Genomic DNA, 19197 nt, shown 5'->3' with positions numbered 1-19197 from the left:
ATGCCTCAAAGCAAACAATGTTGACAAACTACAGCAGTTCTGTAAAGGGATCACATTCAGGCTTGGATTCCTCGGTAAGAATGTTTAGGATTACTACAGGTTAGAAGAGCAGGGACTTTGTCCCTTTTTTCTTTTTGTCTTTTAGATATGATTAAATCCTTACTTCCTAGAACAGTATTTGGTACATACAAGGCGTTATGTTTATGATTATATAAACACAGAGTAAAAGAATAAATACTTAATTCATAATAGTAGCTGCCTTGGAAGTGGGTAGGGAAAAGGATATATAGTAAATCCTCTATATATGAACCTTCAAGTTGTGAACTTTCAAAGTTGTGAATGTGCATTCTTATGTCCAATCACATAAGTTCATGTTTCTGGTGTGCATTGACATATGCATGCAAGGTACTATACTGTAAGATTTAAAATATTTTCTTTATTTTTTATGTATTATTTGTGTGAAAAGTATTATAAACCTATTACAGAACAGTACTCTGTAGCCAATTGTGTTAGTTGGGTACCTAGGCTAACTTTGTTGCACTTACGAACAAACTGGACTTATGAATATGTTCTCTGAGAGAACTTGTTCGTATGTAGGGGGCTTACTGTACAGGGTACCTAACCTGTGTCTCTAATGTTTTAATTTTTTTAAAAAACAAAACAAGAATGTTTTAAAAAGTTTGAAATAAGCATCAGTAATGTTCAGATTCTGTAAAACTTGATATTGGGTACTCAGCTTGGCCCTGTTTGCCCCTCACATCCATCGATTGTCCATCCTGTATTCTGCTATGTGGGGTAGCCTCTGCCATGGTTGATGTTCTGGCTAATTCTTACAGATTTAATCTCCCAGCCTGCTGTGTCACCTGGCTTCTGACTGAGTTTAGCCAGTGAGAGATGTGGCAGGACATGAAGGAGAGAAAGGCAGGGCACCATTTTCCTCTGTCTGGGGCTTCATGTCTTCCATGACTCCAATTTCTCCTACATGACTCTGCTGTGGGTCCAGTTTGTTTTGTGACTACAGACCCAAGGCTCTGATAACACCACTTTCCTTCCTATCCTTTCTAGCCTAGGAATGATAGTGACTGCCTGCTTTCACTAATCTCTGTGTTACTTCACCATTCCCTAGTTGGCTTTTCAGCTCCTCTGTCGCCTGTGTAACCAGTTCCTTGCTTAAGTTCTCTTGATATAAATACTTATAATAATTTCTGTTTCCCTGGCAGGATCTTGAGTAATGCAGATAATAATGGTAATTGTTATTTTAGTTAGTATTCTTGTTTATATTGTAAAATACTTACACACAAAAAAGCCCATTGTATCTTTTTTTTTTTTTCTTTTGAGTTGGAGTCTCACTCTGTCACCCAGACTGGAGTGTAGTGGCCGCTCCCGGCCACTGCAGCTTCAACCTTCCAAGCAGTTAGAACTACAGGTGTGCGCTACCACACCTGGCTAATTGTTTGATTTATTGTAGAGATGAGGTCTCGCCAAGTTGCCCAGGAGGGTCTCAAACCAACGGGCTCAGGCAATCTACTCACCTCAGCCTCCCAAAGTGTGGGATTACAGGCTGAGCCACCGAGCCCGGCTCCATTGTAGCTTTTATATCAGCTATTACTTGAACTCAATTAGTATCTGAATAATAGTGAATGGAATTATGATTCATTACGTTTAGTTTATGATATATTTATGTTAATTTCTCAGGAATTAAGTCTGATTGGCCAGGCTCAGTGGCTCAGCCTGTAATCCCAGCGCTTTGGGAGGCCGAGGCTAGTGAATTGCCTGAGCCTGTGAGTTCAAGACCCGCTCGGGCAACTTGGCGAGACCTAGTCTCTACAATAAATAAAAAATTAGCCGGGCATGGTAGCACGTCCGTAGTTCCGGCTACTTGGAAGGCTGAGGCAGAAGGATCGCTGGAGCCCATCAGGTCGACGCTGCGGTGGCCGGGAGCGTGCCACTGCACTCCAGTCTAGGCGATGGAGTGAGACTCCAACTCAAAAAAAAAAAAAAGTCTGATTGACTAGATTATATGGCTGTATGCATTAACTTTGTTTTCCTAAAATTGTCTTTCACTGCCCCCCCCCCCCCCCCCGCTCCCATAGGAATTCAGAGCTTCTGAATTGCTTCGAAGTGGACTGGACAGATCTAAATACCTTTTGGTGAAAGAAGCCAAAATTATTGCTATGACTTGTACTCATGCTGCCTTAAAACGACATGACTTGGTCAAGTTAGGTTTCAAGGTAAAGACTTGCCATTTATTTCCCTTGGATATTGGCTCACTTCTTATTGATGTTCTCATTAATAATTATTTATAAATGTCTCTTTTAAAAACGAATGATGACACATGTTTATGAGATTAGTGAACTCAAAATCTAATTTTTTCTAGATCTAGTGTGGGTAATACGTCCATTAAGTAACATTGCAACCATATGGTAGTCTGACCAGATTCTCATATTTATTAAGGTTTTATTTTCACTAAATATCACTTATTTAGTTCTAAGCAGAACTAAAAGCTATAAAAATAACATTTCACAGTGGTTTTCACCTATTAGACATCTGTATGTTTGCATTTTTCATGTATTCGGCATACAGCCACCCCAGTTATTTGTTTTATTCAGTAGATGAAAAGCCTTTCATGTAAATATATGGAATACTCTTTAGACTGTAAAATGAGATATTAAAATGAAAGAAGGGGAGAGCATGATTGCTTGTTAGCCTGTGACTAATTTGAAGTGGCACGTAATGATCGAGTAGTAAATATGAATTTGCAAACTCTATGTGGCTTTCTTTGTTAGTGATTTCAATACAAATCATTTAACTTTCTTGCAACTGGTTTATCTGTTGCTTAAAATAGAATTTGTGTAATGGTTTTAATTCAAAGTTAGTAATTCATTTTTTGATGAATGTTACTGATAGTTTTAAAATGTTATGAGCTCACTGAAAGATAGGTGCTAAATAAATTCAAGGTGATAGAATTGTTGTTATCTTGGATAAAAGGTTCCTCAACTACAAGGTAGGACAAATATGATAATTTATTCAAAGGTAGTATGAACTTATCCCACTGGTGTGAGCTTACCTTTTACAAATTATTTGAGAATATTTTGCCTAAATATTTTGTTCTTATGGCTGATATATAAAATATACTTTAAATTTGATATGAAGTCCTGTTAGTTTAATAACAAAGGGAAATAATGCACTCAATTAGCATTGTATGCTTCCATGCAGCTTTTTGAACGTGTTATAAAAATACTACTTAACAAATTTTCATTAGTTGTTTTCTATACTCGAATCATGCTATATATCTAAAGGTACTTAGCATAAGTGCTGAGAGGTTTTTTTTTAATATTTTTGATTTTGAAGTTTTATTGTAGATATCCTTAACAGAAAAAAACTGTTCTCCACTTTCCTGATGCTCCCCAATTATCCAGTCCTTGAGCTCTTTTATTATTTGTTTTGTGCTTTTCATCTGTATTAGTAAAGAATGTCAGATTTCCATATAGGCATTGTCTTTTAATTCTGTGCTATCCCTGAAGACAAATGCACGCATACATGACACACATATGCACACACTCTTCTTTCATTAGTGCTCCCAACATAGTTATGTCATAATTTTGGTTTGCTCAGTGCTAGTTGTTTATATTATTATGAACACACAAACACTTTCACATCTAAGCAAGGGGGTATATCATGGTTACTTTTCCTTTCATGCACAATTTTTTGTTTTCTCTGGAATTAATAATTGTCATCTTTTTTTGTTTGTTTGCTTAGTTTCTGTTTTATGACCAATTCAACCCAAACTTTTCCTTAATTTTTAAATCTCTTCTTGGTATTTTTAAACACATCATATACCTGTTCTTTGAGATGTTTTTCCTGGATTCTTCTGACCTATTTCAGTTCAGATTGCATCTGTTTTTAAGCCTTTGCCTTTCTTATATGTTAGATTCTCTGTTTCCTACACTACATGCTTTTCTCGTCCTTGTTTTAATAAAGTGTGTCCTCCAGTATTTTTCATGTGAAAGGTTGCATAGGAGGTAATTTTTTTTCAGACTTTCCTTGTCCAAAAAAATATATTTAGTCTGCTCTCACATTTGATTAGTATGGCTAGGTATAAAATTCTAGATTGGATACAGTTTTTCCTGCAAATTTTAAAGAATTGTTTGACTTTTCTCTAGCTTCTGATGTGGCTGTTTAGAAGTCTAAAGCAGTTCTGTTCGATTTTTAAATTTATTTTATTTCACTTTTTTCTTCTTTCAGGAAGGCTTATAATCTTTTTTTTTTTTTTTTTTTTTTTTTGTCCTAGAGTTCTGAAATTTTGCAGTGGTACATCTTTGGTGGGGGGTGGGCTGCGCAGAAGGAAGAGGAGGAAGAGCTACTTTAACTCCTACTTTCCTGGCTCTCAGGGTGGGAGCTGAATGGAGAAAGCCAGCGTCTTCACATTCTGTATATACACTGACTTTGACATAATTCCCATTTTCTGTGGGTACTCATTTCAGATTCCACCCTCTTAATTCTGCCTTGTTTGTCCAGGTCCCAAGATCCTCTCCAGACACTAAACTTTCTGTTTTCTGTGGGGCTGAGAAAGAAGAGACATTAGTTTTGTTTCTTGAAGTGGGGAAGTATAAAATCCTATGTAATGTCAAGTGTTAGGGGGTTTCCAGAGGTAGTGGAAATCATTGTGTGTTCAGTTTTTTACCTTTTAGCAAAAGTCTACCACTTTTGTTTGAACTTCTATTTTGTTAAAGCCCAGTTTATTTCTAACACAAAGTTAAATATTAGCTCTAATTTATATATCTGTTCTCAGGGATTAAAAATATAATGTTAGTCATCTTAAGCCCATTTTGAGTTGTAGGAATTATAGAAGAAAATATATTAGAACAATAACCAAAGCAACAACAGCAATATTAACCAGTTGTTGAGTGTCAGTTATGTACCAAATTCTGTATATACTAGGTCATTTACAATGACTTATTTCTATTCTTCACAGCTAGATTTTTATGACATATCATCTCTATTATACAGTTCAGAAAAAACAACAGAGATGATTACCTTAGAGTCACAAGTAGTCACTTAAAAGCTAGGATTAAAGACATAATTTTCTGGCTGGGCATGTTGGCTCATGCCTGTATTCCCAGCAATTTGGGAGGCCAAAGTGAGAGGACTGCCTGAGCCCAGGAGTTTGAGACCAGCCTGGAACATGGCAAGATTGCATCTCTAAAATAAATTTAAAAATTAGCTAGGCGTGGTGCCACCTTCCTATAGTCTCAGCTACTTGCAAGGCTGAGGCAGAAGGATCGAGGCTGTGGTAGCCGTTAGTGTGCCACTGCACTTCAACCTGGGAGACAAAGTGGGACTCCGACTCAAAAAAAACAAAACAAAACATAATTTTCTAAGAATTTCAAATCTGTTGTGCTCTTCCTCTTTTCCCACTCTGGCTTTATCCTACCAGCTGTAGTCTACTAAAGAACTGTAGAGCTGTAGTAACAGTATGAATGTAGGAATCCTTTGAAAGATGACAGTGAACTAATTTCTAGCCTGGCACCTACCACAGAGCATCAGTTGCCAGCCCAGCATGTCGCCATTATAGTAAGGATTAGTAAGGGTTGAATGAATGAATGATCTAGCTAATATATACATGGATCAACCAGCTAAATTGCCGATAATTTTGCTTTGGCATTCACGTCTTTTTAAAAAGCAAAATCTATAAATATGTTTTTATAAGTGAATTGCATTAGATTTTCAGAGTCGTTTTTCAAAAAGCAGTTTCTATAAAGCTGTCTTCTTTTGAGCTGCTATCACTCTGTGATATCTATAATCCTGAGAGTCCACACAGGGACTTAGAAAATATGGCTCTTGGCATTCCTCCTTTTTTTCCCAGCTCCCACAAAAATGGCCTAATCATTGCGAGAGGGAAATTAGGCATCGTATAGAGCTAGAAAAGAGACCCGTCCACATGCCTAAATCTTCAGGTAGTTTCAATAACAAACAGTATAGAATTAAACCATACTTTAGAAGGGAGAGTTAATCAAGAGTTTAGAGTAAATATTTTACCCTACCTTCCACCTCCCTAGAAAATAAAGGAGAAAACTTTAAAAACAGAAATCAAAGAACTCAAATGTATACTTAGTGGGATTCGCGAAGAAGATATTGTACCAATAAAATATGAAATAGGATATCATGCCAAGTAGCAATCAGAATTAGAAGTAGAGTGGAAAGATACATGTTAAGAATATATCTAGAAGAGAATTGGGCAGAAAGAAGAACAGTTAACTATCAAAGAAAGAATGAAATTGTCTTCTGTTTGAGAAAGGCTTGATTTTTCATTCTTTTACAAACATACAATAATACCTACCTAAGATTGACAATCTTAACCCATCTTGAGTCGTAGAAGGAAATGGGAACTGGGTTAGGGAGAGGATGCAGACATTAACCAAGTAAATATACAGATAGAAGTACATATTGAGAAGTTATGTAAGACAAAGGAACAGCACACTCTGAGATCAGTTTTAGATTGGGAGGTCAGAGAAGGCCTGGATAAAATGGGTTTAAGATGATACTTTTTTCTTTTTCTTTTTTTTTTTTTTGAGTTGGAGTCTCACTCCGTTGCTCAGGCTAGAGTGCAGTGGCACACTCATGGCCACTCCAGCGTGGACCTGCTGGACTCAGGCGATCCTTCTGCCTCAGCCTTCCAAGTAGCTGGAACTACAGGTGTGCACTACCATGCCCAGCTAATTTTTTAATTTATTGTAGAGATGAGGTCTCGCCAAGTTGCCCAAGCTGTTCTCAAATCCGTAGGCTCAGGCAATCCTCTCACCTTGGCCTCCAAAGTGCTGGGATTACAGGCTTGAGCCACCATGCCAGGCCAAGCTGATACTTTTAAGAATGAGAAAGAGCCAAGCAGACTAAAAATGAAGAAAGACTAGCATGTGCTAAGGGCATGAGACTGGAAAGGTTCTGCCATTTCAGAGGCATAGGTCATTGTGGTTGAAAAGCTTAGTGAATAAGGAAGAGTGTGTCAGATAAAGTAGAAGTCAGAGGCCAGATTGAGTATAGGCTCTTGACAATGAAGAGTTTGAAACCAGAAGCTGTATCTGTGGCTTAGAGGAGTCAGGACAGGATAGGGAGGGACTATTAAGTAGTTTGCTGGCAGTAGTCTTGGTGGTGGCTTAGACTTTTAGAGTGGTAGTACTATTAGAAAAGTGAGTAGACTCAAGAAAGAGTTTTGAAAGTAAAATTGACATGCTTTGGTGATTAATTGAATGCAGAGGGAAGAGACCAAAAGTAGATTATTGTGATGGGTAAGATTCATAAGGGAAAAAAAAATTACCACAAAATACTGCTTAGGGTGAGACTACCAATGTGATTACCTCATACATAAATATAAGCTGAATCTTGCTAATGCAGAATTTAAGAACTAAATTGATATTGCAATTCAAGAAGTGATATACAAGTATAAGATCTCTTCAGTGTAGAGTTGTATATTTAGGGGGCTTTTCTGAGGTTGAAGACTTGAATTGGAGATTCAGGAACATAATGAGAAATAAGATCATGAACTTTCTGTTTAAATAATCTATATGTTGTTATTTTTAACTGATATTATTTGGCAGTTTTGGGGATACTTGTTATGGTTACAGTAGTAGTTGTTAGGCCTTTAAGTTGTCTTTTTTTTTTTTTTTTAACAAGCTCTGTTCTTTCTTTCTCAGTATGACAACATTTTAATGGAAGAGGCTGCTCAGATTCTGGAGATAGAAACTTTTATACCTCTTCTTCTACAGGTAAGAAATTAAGATCTGAGACACTGAAAATATAATTTTAAGAATTCTGCAGGACAGCATCAGAAAGCTGTACAGTTTGGGGATGCTAATTGCCACAAGTATGTATTTTCCTTCATTTTGTTATATTTGGTATTGTATTTTAAGCCTGTAAGCTTCCTTTAACCTTATTCACTGACTGTTTAGTAGTTTGTATCACTTCTGAGAATACTACTTAAAAGTTTATTTCTACAAAGTAGTTTTGAAAAGACTTAGTAATTTTAATCCAGAAATTATATTATATAGTTTGGAGGGAAGATAAGCTATTTCTTCATTTCTTTAGTTATAATTGTTTCTAGATGTGTTGTTGATGTTCACTAAGTAAACTGCTTTTGGATACATGGAAATATTCAATAAATTTTTTTTTTAATTAAAAAAATTTTTTTTAGCCGGGCTCGGTGGCTCAGCCTGTAATCCCGCGCCTTTGGGAGGCTGAAGTGAGTGGATTGCCTGAGCCCGCGGGTTCAAGACCCGCCTGGGCAGGCGAGACCTCATCTCTACAATAAATAAAAAAATCAGTCAGGCATGGTAGCGCATGCCTGTAATTCCGGCTACTTGGAAGGCTGAGGCGGAAGGATCGCCAGAGCCCAGCAGGTCGAGGCTGCGGTGGCCGGGAGCTTCCACTGCACTCCAGTCTGGGTGACAGAGTGAGACTCCGACTCAAAAAAAAAAAAAAAAATTTTTTTTTGTATTTGTGGAGACGAGGTCTCACTATGTAGATCAGGCTGATCTTGAACATCTGGGCTCAAGCAGTCCTCTCTCCTCAGCCTCCTAAAATGCTGAGATTATAGGCATGAGCCACTGCACCAAGCCAACAATCTTTCTTACTGTACAATATTGCTTACTATTGAAGCATTAAAAACAGAATGTGGAATTCCCAATTTAATAATAGAGACTGCTCTAATTTATAGATAAGTTGAGTTCCAAAATTGTCTTTGTAAGTCAAATTATTTGGAACTTGGAATATATTTGGTCAGGATGTATTTCAAGGAACAAGGAGATATATAGAGTAGGAAATTGAAATAATAGTGTAGAAAATTAAAGAAGGTGTAGCTTTTACTGCTTTGGTGGGTTCAGAACTGGTCTTCAGCATAATTGTAAAACAAGGTGTTGATTTTGCATCTTTCCATTTCTCTTCTTGAGCTTCTGTTTCTTTCTATGTACTCTTTGCCTAATGCAGACCTCTTTGGATGACCCTGCCTGTTAAAGACTTGCCTTCTCAATCCCTCTACTCTCCCTCGCCCACTGTCAGCCAAGAGCAGTGACATCCATATTTGGTTCACTAGTTGTTCCATAATTTGCCAGACTGCTTTGCTTGGAGCTAGTAAAGATTGAGAATTTGTAAATTAAGGAAGCTGATGAAGAGTGAGTCTCTTGTGAAATAAATTGGAGACTAACAGGATACTATATTAATTCGATTATTTTACCATTTCTTCACTTTTCGTTCTAGAATCCTCAGGATGGATTTAGCCGACTAAAACGATGGATTATGATTGGTGATCATCACCAGTTACCTCCAGTCATTAAGAACATGGCCTTTCAGAAGTATTCAAACATGGAGCAGTCTCTCTTCACTCGCTTCGTCCGGGTTGGAGTTCCTACTGTGGACCTTGATGCTCAAGGGAGAGCCAGAGCAAGGTAAAGGAGATAGGGGGGACATTCCTATTTAAGGACATTAATTCCATGATCTAAGTATTTGCAAATGTATTTTATTTCATTGTATTTTTATTATTTTATGTTTTTAGAGACAAGGTCTCACTCTCTTGCTGAGGCTGTAGTGCCATGGCACAATCATAGCTCACTGTAACCTTGAACTCCTGAGCTAAAGGGATACTTCTGCCTCAGCTTTTTGAATAGCCACTTATAGGCACACTGCCACACCCAGCTAATTTTTTTATTTTTGTAGAGATGGGGTCTTGCTGGTTTCTGGTCTCAAACTCCTGGCCTTAAACCATCCTCCTGCCTCAGCCTCCCAAAGCTATAAACATCTTTTTTTTTTATTGGAGTCTCAGTCTGTCACCCAGGCTGGAGTGCAGTAGCACACTGATGGCCACTGTAGCCTCAGCCTACTGGGCTCAGGTGATCTTTCTGCCTCAGCCTTTCTATTAGCTGGAGCTACAGGCACGCACCACCGTGTCTGACTAATTTTTTTGATTTATTGTAGAGATGAGGTCTCACCAAGTTGCCCAGGCTGGTCTTGAACCCGTGGGCTCAGACAGTCCTCTCACCTCAACCTCCCAAAGTGCTGGGATTATAGGCGTTAGCCACTGTGCCTGGCTTATAAACATCTTTTAACATCTATAAATCTGAAAGCACCTTTATTGCCTTCTGCATTGATGTGAACTAACCAAATAATTTCCTTCATTTTACTCATTGAGATTAACTTAAGATACTTGTAATCTAAAGGCTTTTTTTTTCACTGTCCCTTCCCTTTTATGTTCCCAAAAGATATAGTTAATGTAATTTTGAAATCTAAAGCAAAAAATGAGCAAGAAGAACACACCAGTTCTTACTTCATAAAGAGTACAGGCCTCATCTCTTAGTTACTCCCAAATTGCTCTCAATTTTTAGTCTTCCCTGATTTTTTAGCTTAAGGAATAAAGATAGCATTTATCTCAGGGAGCACAATAGAGCAGTCATTTTTGTAGTTTCTTCAATATTCTCACCCTTGGTTACTTGAAGTTGTTTCAGTTCCTTAGGTGCCTCCTTATGTATATTAAAAGGAATTTTAACATTTTCTGTCTTGGCTGGGATTTGTCTTTGGAAAGCTTGTGCAACCTCTACAACTGGCGATACAAGAATCTAGGAAACTTACCCCATGTGCAGCTCCTGCCAGAGTTCAGTACAGCAAATGCTGGCTTACTGTATGACTTCCAGCTCATTAATGTTGAAGATTTTCAGGGAGTGGGAGAGTCTGAACCTAATCCTTATTTTTATCAGGTAAGAAAAAACATGAACCTTTTCAGTTTATTTTGCATTTGCCAACTGATTTGCTACCTAAATCAATGATATTGAACCATTTGGCTAGCCATTGAGGAGCAATGCTAGAGTCCCACCTTACACATAACACACAGAAAATCAGTTTCAAATGAATTAAAGATATATACACAAAAGAAACTATAAACATACTCATTGCTACTAGAAGAAAATATTAATGAATATGTAAGTGTTGAGGTAAGAAAGGTCTTCTGAAGCAGAAATCATAAAGAAAAATATTGATTTGCAAGAAAATTTATTTTCAGTATTTAACAGATAATCGATTGAATTCTGAAATGTGTGTGTGTATATATATATATATATCTTATAAATTACTTTCTAAAAATAGTACTCCAACAGAAAAATGCAATAAGGATAAGAATATGCAATTCACAAATGATACAAATTTATAACAAGTATAAATACCTGGATCATATTTTTACCTCTTTTGATAATACTCAGTGTCAGAGTAGGTTTGGAGAAATTCTGAATTCATACAATGCTAATAGGAAAATAATTTGGTGGACATACCATTAATATGTATTAAAAACAGTGATCTCGCTTATAGAAATTTTTGAAAATTGGGCAAGTTTGCAAAGATTTACATGCTTAAATATTCATCAGTGCAGATTATTTTGGAAATGAGAAACAACATAAATATCTATTTGGGATTAACTATATAATGACCTATATATAAAAGAAATACTGAATATCCACCAAGAATGATAACATTATAAGTGTTTACTGACTGGAACAATGTTTATGCCATATTAAGTTTAAAATGCAAGTTGCAAAGTATATCAATAGTGTCTCATTTTATTTTTAAAAAGGAACAGCAAAGCATATAGAAATACATAAATAATGTATACAAAAAGATCTGGCAGCATATATAGCAAAAGATAACAGTCTTTGTGTAGTAGCCAAAAACAAGAGTACTGTGCGTTTAAGTGATAAAACATCTGAAGAATTTGTGTCTGCAAGGGAAAGGATACATGGATAAATGAATAAAAGTCATTCATTTGAAGGGGATGTATTTGGAGCAAGTTCTAGACTGTCAAATACAATTTACATTGTCTTATTTTCGATGCTTCATTTCTGACCTTTGGGCAAAGTACCAAATTGGGCAAAGTTCATTTTTCACATGAATAAAGAAACAGTTTCTATTTTTTGAGGACTTTTCAATTTTGCCAAAAATAAATGTCTTAAAAACTGAGTTTTAGCCCTACCTTTTATTATGGTCATTTCCATGATTTTCAGTTTGTTCTTTTATCTATATTAGAACCAATACTTAAACGAATGTAGTTTGCTACAAATATAGAAAATGGAAAGATTTACAGTCATGTGACTTCTTTTTCCTTTCATCTCCCAAATAACTAGAAAATTTAAGTGAAAGAAATAATTCAGGCTGTGCAAGTATCACAAAGAACCAGAGTATAAATGATATTTCTAAAAATCTTCCAGTAATTTTTCTCTCGTCTTTGCATGAAATACTGCTTCTTACCTTTTTCAAAATAAAATTTCATGTTGTGTTTATATTCTCATTTAACTTTTTTCTTTCATCTAGTATTTTGAATGTAGTCTCTACTGAACTGGACTAAACAGCTTTGTGTATGATTACTCACTTTTAAGTTGAATTAAGTGTTTGTTTTAAGCTCCTTCCCACCAATTTTTATTTTACTTTTGAGTTGGAGTCTCACTCTATCACCCAGACTGGAGTGCAGTGGCATACTCAATGACCACCTCAGCCTTGACCTATTGGGCTCAGGCAATCCTTTGTCCTCAGCCTTCTAAGTAGCTGGAACCATAGGCGCGTGCTACCACATCCAGCTAATTTTTTGATATATTATAGAGACAAGGTCTTGCCAAGTTGCCCAGGCTGGTCTTGAGCCCATGAGCTAAGGCAGTCTTCTACCTCCGCCTCCCAAAGTGCTGGGATTACAGGCGTGAGCCACCATACCTGGCCCCACCAATCCTTAACCAATCTCTAATTTAACATTGAACCCAGGCTGACCAATTGAGGCCAAATCCTCATTCCCTGAAGTGGTCTAGTAGAGGTAGCAATCATCAGTAAGAGAACAACAATTAAAAAAAAAACATAAATGTTAAGAAACATGAGGAAGAAGGAAATTATTGTGCAAAAATTGAGTCAGCTAAAATACTGCCAGATGTATATGCTATTAGTCTGTATTTTATAATAGCCTCTTAGTTACTTTGTTCCTTTATGTTAATATTTTTTCATACCTACAGTTGTAGTATACCTTACATAATATTATTGATCTATATCGTAATTGTTGTGGTCCCAAGGACATTAAGTATATAAGTTGGTAACTTTTATTTTATGATTGTTTCATGTATTGCTAACATATTGCAAATGTCAAAGTTTTTAGTCATCAGTGTTGACTTTATTCCTTAGTTTTATGAAAGGCGTTCACTTATCCAAGTTACTAACTCTTAAATTCTTGTCATGTGCTAAGTGAACAAATTGTACTGCATGAGCCATTTACTTTCTAAAGTTATAACCACGAGCGCGGTGGCTCATGCCTGTAGTCCCAGCATTTTGGGAGGTGGAGGTGAGAGGATTGCCCGAGCCTAGGGGTTCGAGACCAGCCTGAGCAATTTGGCGAGACTTCGTCTTTACAATAAATCAAGAAAATTAGCTGGGCATGGTGGCACATGCCTATAGTTCCAGCTACTTGGAAGACTGAGGCAGAAGAATCGCCTCAGCCCAGCAGGTCGAGGCTGCAGTGGTCGTGATCGTGCCACTGCCCTTCAGCCTGGGCAGCAGAGTGAGACTCCAACTCAAAAACAAACAAACAAAAAAATAAATAAATATTATGACCAAAGGAGATAAATGTACAATCTGATTGTGTTTACATTGCAGAATCTTGGAGAGGCAGAATATGTAGTAGCACTTTTTATGTACATGTGTTTACTCGGTTATCCTGCTGACAGAATCAGTATTCTAACAACATATAATGGGCAAAAGCATCTTATTCGTGACATCATCAATAGACGATGTGGTAACAACCCATTGATTGGAAGACCAAATAAGGTAATTTTATGAATATACTATGTTCTCTTATCATTTTGGCAAGATGGAAAGGATTATATTTATTATGTGTCATTTATAATATTGTTCTACTTTGTCTCTTTGCCATCTCCTTTTAAGATAGGTAAGACCTTGAATTGACCCTACAACTTTAAAATAAAATGTTTTTTGAAAAGATTTGTGAGAAAATGAAATCATAGGAATTGTGAATAATTATTAGGCAATTCTGTCTGACACTTTTGCTGGTTGGCTGTGAACTTCTATCTGAACTACCACATTTCTGATACTAATCAGAAATAAAGGTTTCTGAAACTTTTTGCTGATAAAATTATAGATAATGAAATTGCATTATAATTTATTTGTTATAGTAGAAATATATGTTTGTTTTGTTTCACAGAAGTATAATTTGGATTGATTTTTATTGTGTGTGGAGGGGGTTGCCTTGGAAATAAGGAAAGATTGTAAAGTATTTTCAGACCTTAGGATTTTTTGAAAATTTTTTAAATTTTTTATGTAATGAAAAAGGAAGCCTAATGTCAAGTAAAAATGATGTTTTCTCTTATTAATGAAGGGTTGAATAAAACAAAATAACAAACTATAAATATTACTAATGATAAAATTAGGACTTTGTGAACATGGCTATGTAAAAGCTCTTTCACCCGTTTTTGGAAATCATTCAAAAGTAACAGTAAAATGGGAGGAAGAGGGACAAACTCCATTTTTAGTGAGATGATACAGATCAGGTGACTAAGATTAGGAAGAAAATGTGGGAAGGATGAGAATTTAGGAGACCAATCTTTAAAGTGCCAGTAAAAACACTTTCTAAAGCTGAGAAGCATACTCTGAAGTACAAGAGCCACACCTCTTTTATTCAACAACGGATGCAGGAATTGGGGTGAGCCAGTTGGTTTAAGAAGTCTAAAAGTAAGCTGTATTTGCAAAAAAAAAACAATGGCGAGGCTTTTGTTGTGAAGACCATCCAGTCTTTTTAGAAAAACAACCTTGCTCACTCCAAGTTAACATCTTGGACATAGCTAATCTAAGAAACTTAACTTATTCAGTGATGTATAGTAAAAAGGGAACTAGCACACACTTTATTTATAGGAAAAGTTGGAAAAGCCCATCAAAACATAGATAAGATACATGCTCCAGAAGGCATATTAGCTTGGAACAGATGAAAATTTCAAATATACATCTTGCTATAAATTGTAAAATACTTAATGAAGATGGTTACTTTTGTAAGGAAAAGCTACAAAGCAAAGAAATACAGTAACTCAAAAGAAGATGCAATGTGAGCCCAAAGAAAACCAAATAGAATCATAGAACTGAAAACAAAATCAAAAGGAATACAGGGAGAAACAAAGTGAATACCGCATATTCTCGCTCATAAGAGGGACCTGAACATTAATCACAATAGCACAAGGGAGGGACTGGCAGTCCTAGGACAGTGCCAGGGGAGGGAGGAGGGATGGGGACATGTAACAACACAAAGGGTACCGAATCCTAAACCAGGGGAAGTGAGGACCGGTTAGAGGCCCACATTTCACCTGTACATGCATTACTTACATACCTAATCTGGACTTATACTCCACATCTTTTTAATAAAATATAATTTTTTAGAAAAGGAATACAGGGAAGAATCAACACTGCAGAATACTTCATGGGAACTATAGAGTGAAAATAAGAAACTAATAACTATGAAATGTAGAACACTCAGAAATAGAAAAGGACCTCAATATCTGAGTCCTTTTATTTCTAAGTAACAGAAAAACTTAAATAATAATGAAAGTTGCTATCTGTCATAACAAGAGATGGAAACAGGGTGATTCCAAGGTTGGGTTACAGGGTGGCTTAATGATGTTATCAAGGAGCAAGGTTCACTTCATCCTTCTGCTCTGCCGATGTCAGTGTGTAAGCCTGGTTTTCAGACAAGTTCTCTGCGTGGTCAGGACACAACAGAATTTCCAGGTATTATATCCACACATAACAACAAAAGACTTATATCCAGAATATATGAACTCCTATAAAAGTCATTATTAAATAAAACAACCCAGGGCAGAATTGGCAAATGGATTGAACAGATATTTCATGCAAGAATACTTACAAGATGCCAGTAAGACATGGAAACAGTGCTTACCATCATTAGTTGTCAGGGAAACATAAATTAAAACTGCAGTGGTATACCACTACATACCCAATAGACTGTGTAAAATGATAAAAGATTGACATTATAACAAGTGTTGGAGAGGATATGGAGCATCTGGAACTGGAACTTTGCTGGTGAATGTGTAAAGTGACTATAGCAATTTGTAAAACAGTTAAGCATACACTTCCATACAGCTCAGCAGTTTCACTCCTCGGTATTTATTCAAGAGCAATGAAAACTGTATGTCCACAAAAATATTTGTATACAAATATTCATTGCATCTTTATTTACAGCAGCCCCATACTAGAAACAATCCAAATGTCCATGAGCAGGTGAATGGATAAACAAATTGTGATATATTCAATTGGTGGAAGACTACTCAATGTAAAAAATTAAGGATTTCTAGGCCTGGTTCAGTGGCTTAAGCCTGTAATCCCAGCACTTTGGGAGGCCGAGGTGAGAGGATTGCCTGAGTCCAGGGGTTCAAGACCAGCCTGGACAACTTGGTGAAACCTTATAGAACCTTGTCTCTACAGTGAATCAATAACTTAGCTGGGCATGGTGGCATGTCCCTGTAGTTCCAGCTACTTGGAAGGCTGAGGTGGAAGAATCACCTGAGCCCAGCAAGTCAAGGCTGCGGTGACCGTGAGCATGCCACTGCACTCACTCTGGGCAACAGAGTGAGGCTCTGACTCAAAAAAAAGGATTTCTAGTGTACACAACACTTGGATAAATCTCAGAAATATGCTGGGTGAAAGAAACCAGACACAAAAGAGTATATACTTTGATTCCATTTTTGTGGAGTTCTTAACCTGGCAAAAAGAAAAAAGACATCTAGTAGCAGAAAGTAGATCAGTGGTTGCCTGGGGCTGGAGGATACCAGATTTGACCAAAATGGGGCCTGAGGTGATGGAAATTGTTATTGTGGTGGTGGTTACATGATAATATACATTGTCAAAATTCATCAAATTGTACAGTTAAAATTTGTATTTTATTGTATATAAATTATATCTCTGTAAAGCTGACTTAAGAAGCATTTTGTATACTTTTTAAAGGCAGAGGGACTGTAAATTATGGATTGTGCAAGATGAGCAGTAAACTTTTTTTGAATTGATGATGAAAAAAGGATAATTGCCTGAGTGTCAGTATTAGTGCCTGAAACCTTTCTGAGTTTCCCTATTTGTACTTATATTTTCAAACTGAATAGAAGATATTATGAGGATTTTTTTTTCTGTGATGGAAGAATACTGTAGATAAGTACTGGTGACATGTTAAATAATAAGCATACTAAGTTACATCGCTGGGCATCAAGCTGAGATATTAGTTAACAAGCTAGACATAGTCCCTGCTTTTATGGAGTTTTGCAGTCTGTTGGAGGAAGACTATTAGTTCCAAAAATAACTATTTGGTTATCAGCAGAGGTAAAGGCACGTGCTATAAGTTTGAATAACACAAGGATATAGCTTAATCTGGTTAGTGTGGTTTATTTAATTTTGCTCACTAATTTGTTCTTGGAATTCCAGGCTTATGATTATGTTTCTTTTGAGATTGGCAATTTTAAAGTTACGATGATTGTTTTTAGCAAACTTTATTTAAGTGATCTTTAGAGTCTATCATGCTTTTAAAAAGATACCATATTTCCCATTTTTTATTTTTAGGTAACAACTGTTGATAGATTTCAAGGTCAACAGAACGATTATATTCTTCTTTCTCTAGTACGAACCAGGGCAGTGGGCCATCTGAGGTACGTAGGAAGAAATTTTCATATTATTGAACTTTGCTGTGTACTTCAGCTTTGAACGTCTGTGGCAAAGTTTAAATTATAATTAATTATTACAGCAATTTTTGGTGCTTTTTGATGAACATTATTAGATTTCTTCTATAGTAAACCATTGCCATTGCTACAGGATTTTTTTACTCTGAAATGCTTTAGCAATTAAAAAATTTTTACTCTTCAGTAATATTCAGAGATAGCATTTTATGATAAAGTCCTATTAAATATATCTATATCTGTTAGAAACAACAGAAATTAAAGGAGGTAAAGTGGGGAGAAAAATACTCTACAGAATAAATTTTTGTAGAATGAGGTTTTGGATTTCCCCCCCCAACACACAATCTTTCAGCTTCCGTGTTAGAGGATAAAGAAGCCATTTGTTCTCCCTGGATTAAGAATTGTCAAAACAAAAAATAATCTATTTTTATCATTTATTATGATGTATTTATGTGCTAGAGATTTATGGGAATGATATCTTCTTTTTACAAAGCAGCCGTTTAGTTTTATATAAACCTTCATCTCATATGACTTACTAGCAAAACTATAAGGAGAGTTTATTATTTTACTGGGCATATATCAAAAGAAAATTCTCCAAGCTCATAGTGTTGTCAAGTCAAGATCTATTTAGAGATTAACCCAGTGATCAAATTTTATTAGATTGATAACTTTTATGTAAGTGTCAGCAAAGATGTAATGTCTTAAGAAATTGTTTCAAGATGATAGCATCCTAAGGCCAAGCATGGTAGCTCACACTATAATCTCAGCACTTTAGGAGGCTGAGGTAGAAGGATTGTTGGACCCAGGAGTTCAAGACCAGCCTGGGCAACATAGCAAGACTTTGTCTCTACAAAAAAATTAAAAAATTAGCCAGGCGTGGTGGCACATGCCTATAGTCCCAGCTACTTAGGAGGCTGAGGTGGGAGGATTGCCCTGAGCTCAGTAGGTTGAGGCTGCAGTGAGCTGTGATCTTGCCACTGCATTCCAACCTGGGTGACAGAGTGAGACCTCGACTTAAATTTTTGAAAAGGGTATAACATTCTAAGAGTAGGTTATTTTTTGTTTATTTACTTAAGTGTTAAGCCAATACTTAGAGACAGCTTTTCTAAAAAATACTTCCTTTTTCTCATTGAGATTTATAACTTGTCTGAATGGGCCATAATTATGGTTACATAATTAAAAATCTCAAAAACTTTCATTATAAATGTATGTATACTGCTTCCTCCCCCTTCCTTTTTTCTTACTTCAGTACCTTGTCTTCTTCAAATTCCAGTGACTTTAGTTCTATGTTATTCTTTGCCTAATTTTTCTGGAAACTTTTTAAAAAGTGTTCTGTTGATAAAATGCTTACAAATTAGAGTCACAAAAAACCCTGATTTCAGTATTGTCTTACGTATCAAAATTTCCTAAGCAAAAATAACGTTATCCAACTAAATTAAACCTATTCCTATTTGCC

At 36.2% G+C, this 19197-nt stretch overlaps 1 protein-coding gene across 2 annotated transcripts in view; it reads left to right on the top strand.

The window, feature by feature from the left end:
- Positions 1 to 19197, top strand: part of AQR (aquarius intron-binding spliceosomal factor) — a 112900-nt gene that overhangs the window by 82108 nt on the left and 11595 nt on the right. For both annotated transcript variants that reach the window (XM_008065890.2, XM_008065891.2), the window contains exons 27-32: positions 2094 to 2231; positions 7692 to 7763; positions 9250 to 9437; positions 10568 to 10739; positions 13657 to 13827; positions 17629 to 17714. In XM_008065890.2, coding sequence (XP_008064081.1) covers positions 2094 to 2231; positions 7692 to 7763; positions 9250 to 9437; positions 10568 to 10739; positions 13657 to 13827; positions 17629 to 17714 — 827 coding nt within the window. The remainder of the gene's footprint in view (positions 1 to 2093; positions 2232 to 7691; positions 7764 to 9249; positions 9438 to 10567; positions 10740 to 13656; positions 13828 to 17628; positions 17715 to 19197) is intronic.

The sequence above is a fragment of the Carlito syrichta genome, unplaced genomic scaffold (genome assembly GCF_000164805.1).
Source record: "Carlito syrichta isolate Samal-C Ts95f unplaced genomic scaffold, Tarsius_syrichta-2.0.1 Scaffold308818, whole genome shotgun sequence".
In the NCBI taxonomy this organism is placed as follows: Eukaryota; Metazoa; Chordata; class Mammalia; order Primates; family Tarsiidae; genus Carlito; species Carlito syrichta.
Note: the sequence above shows the minus strand (reverse complement) of the source record. Positions and strands in the feature narration are given on the sequence as shown.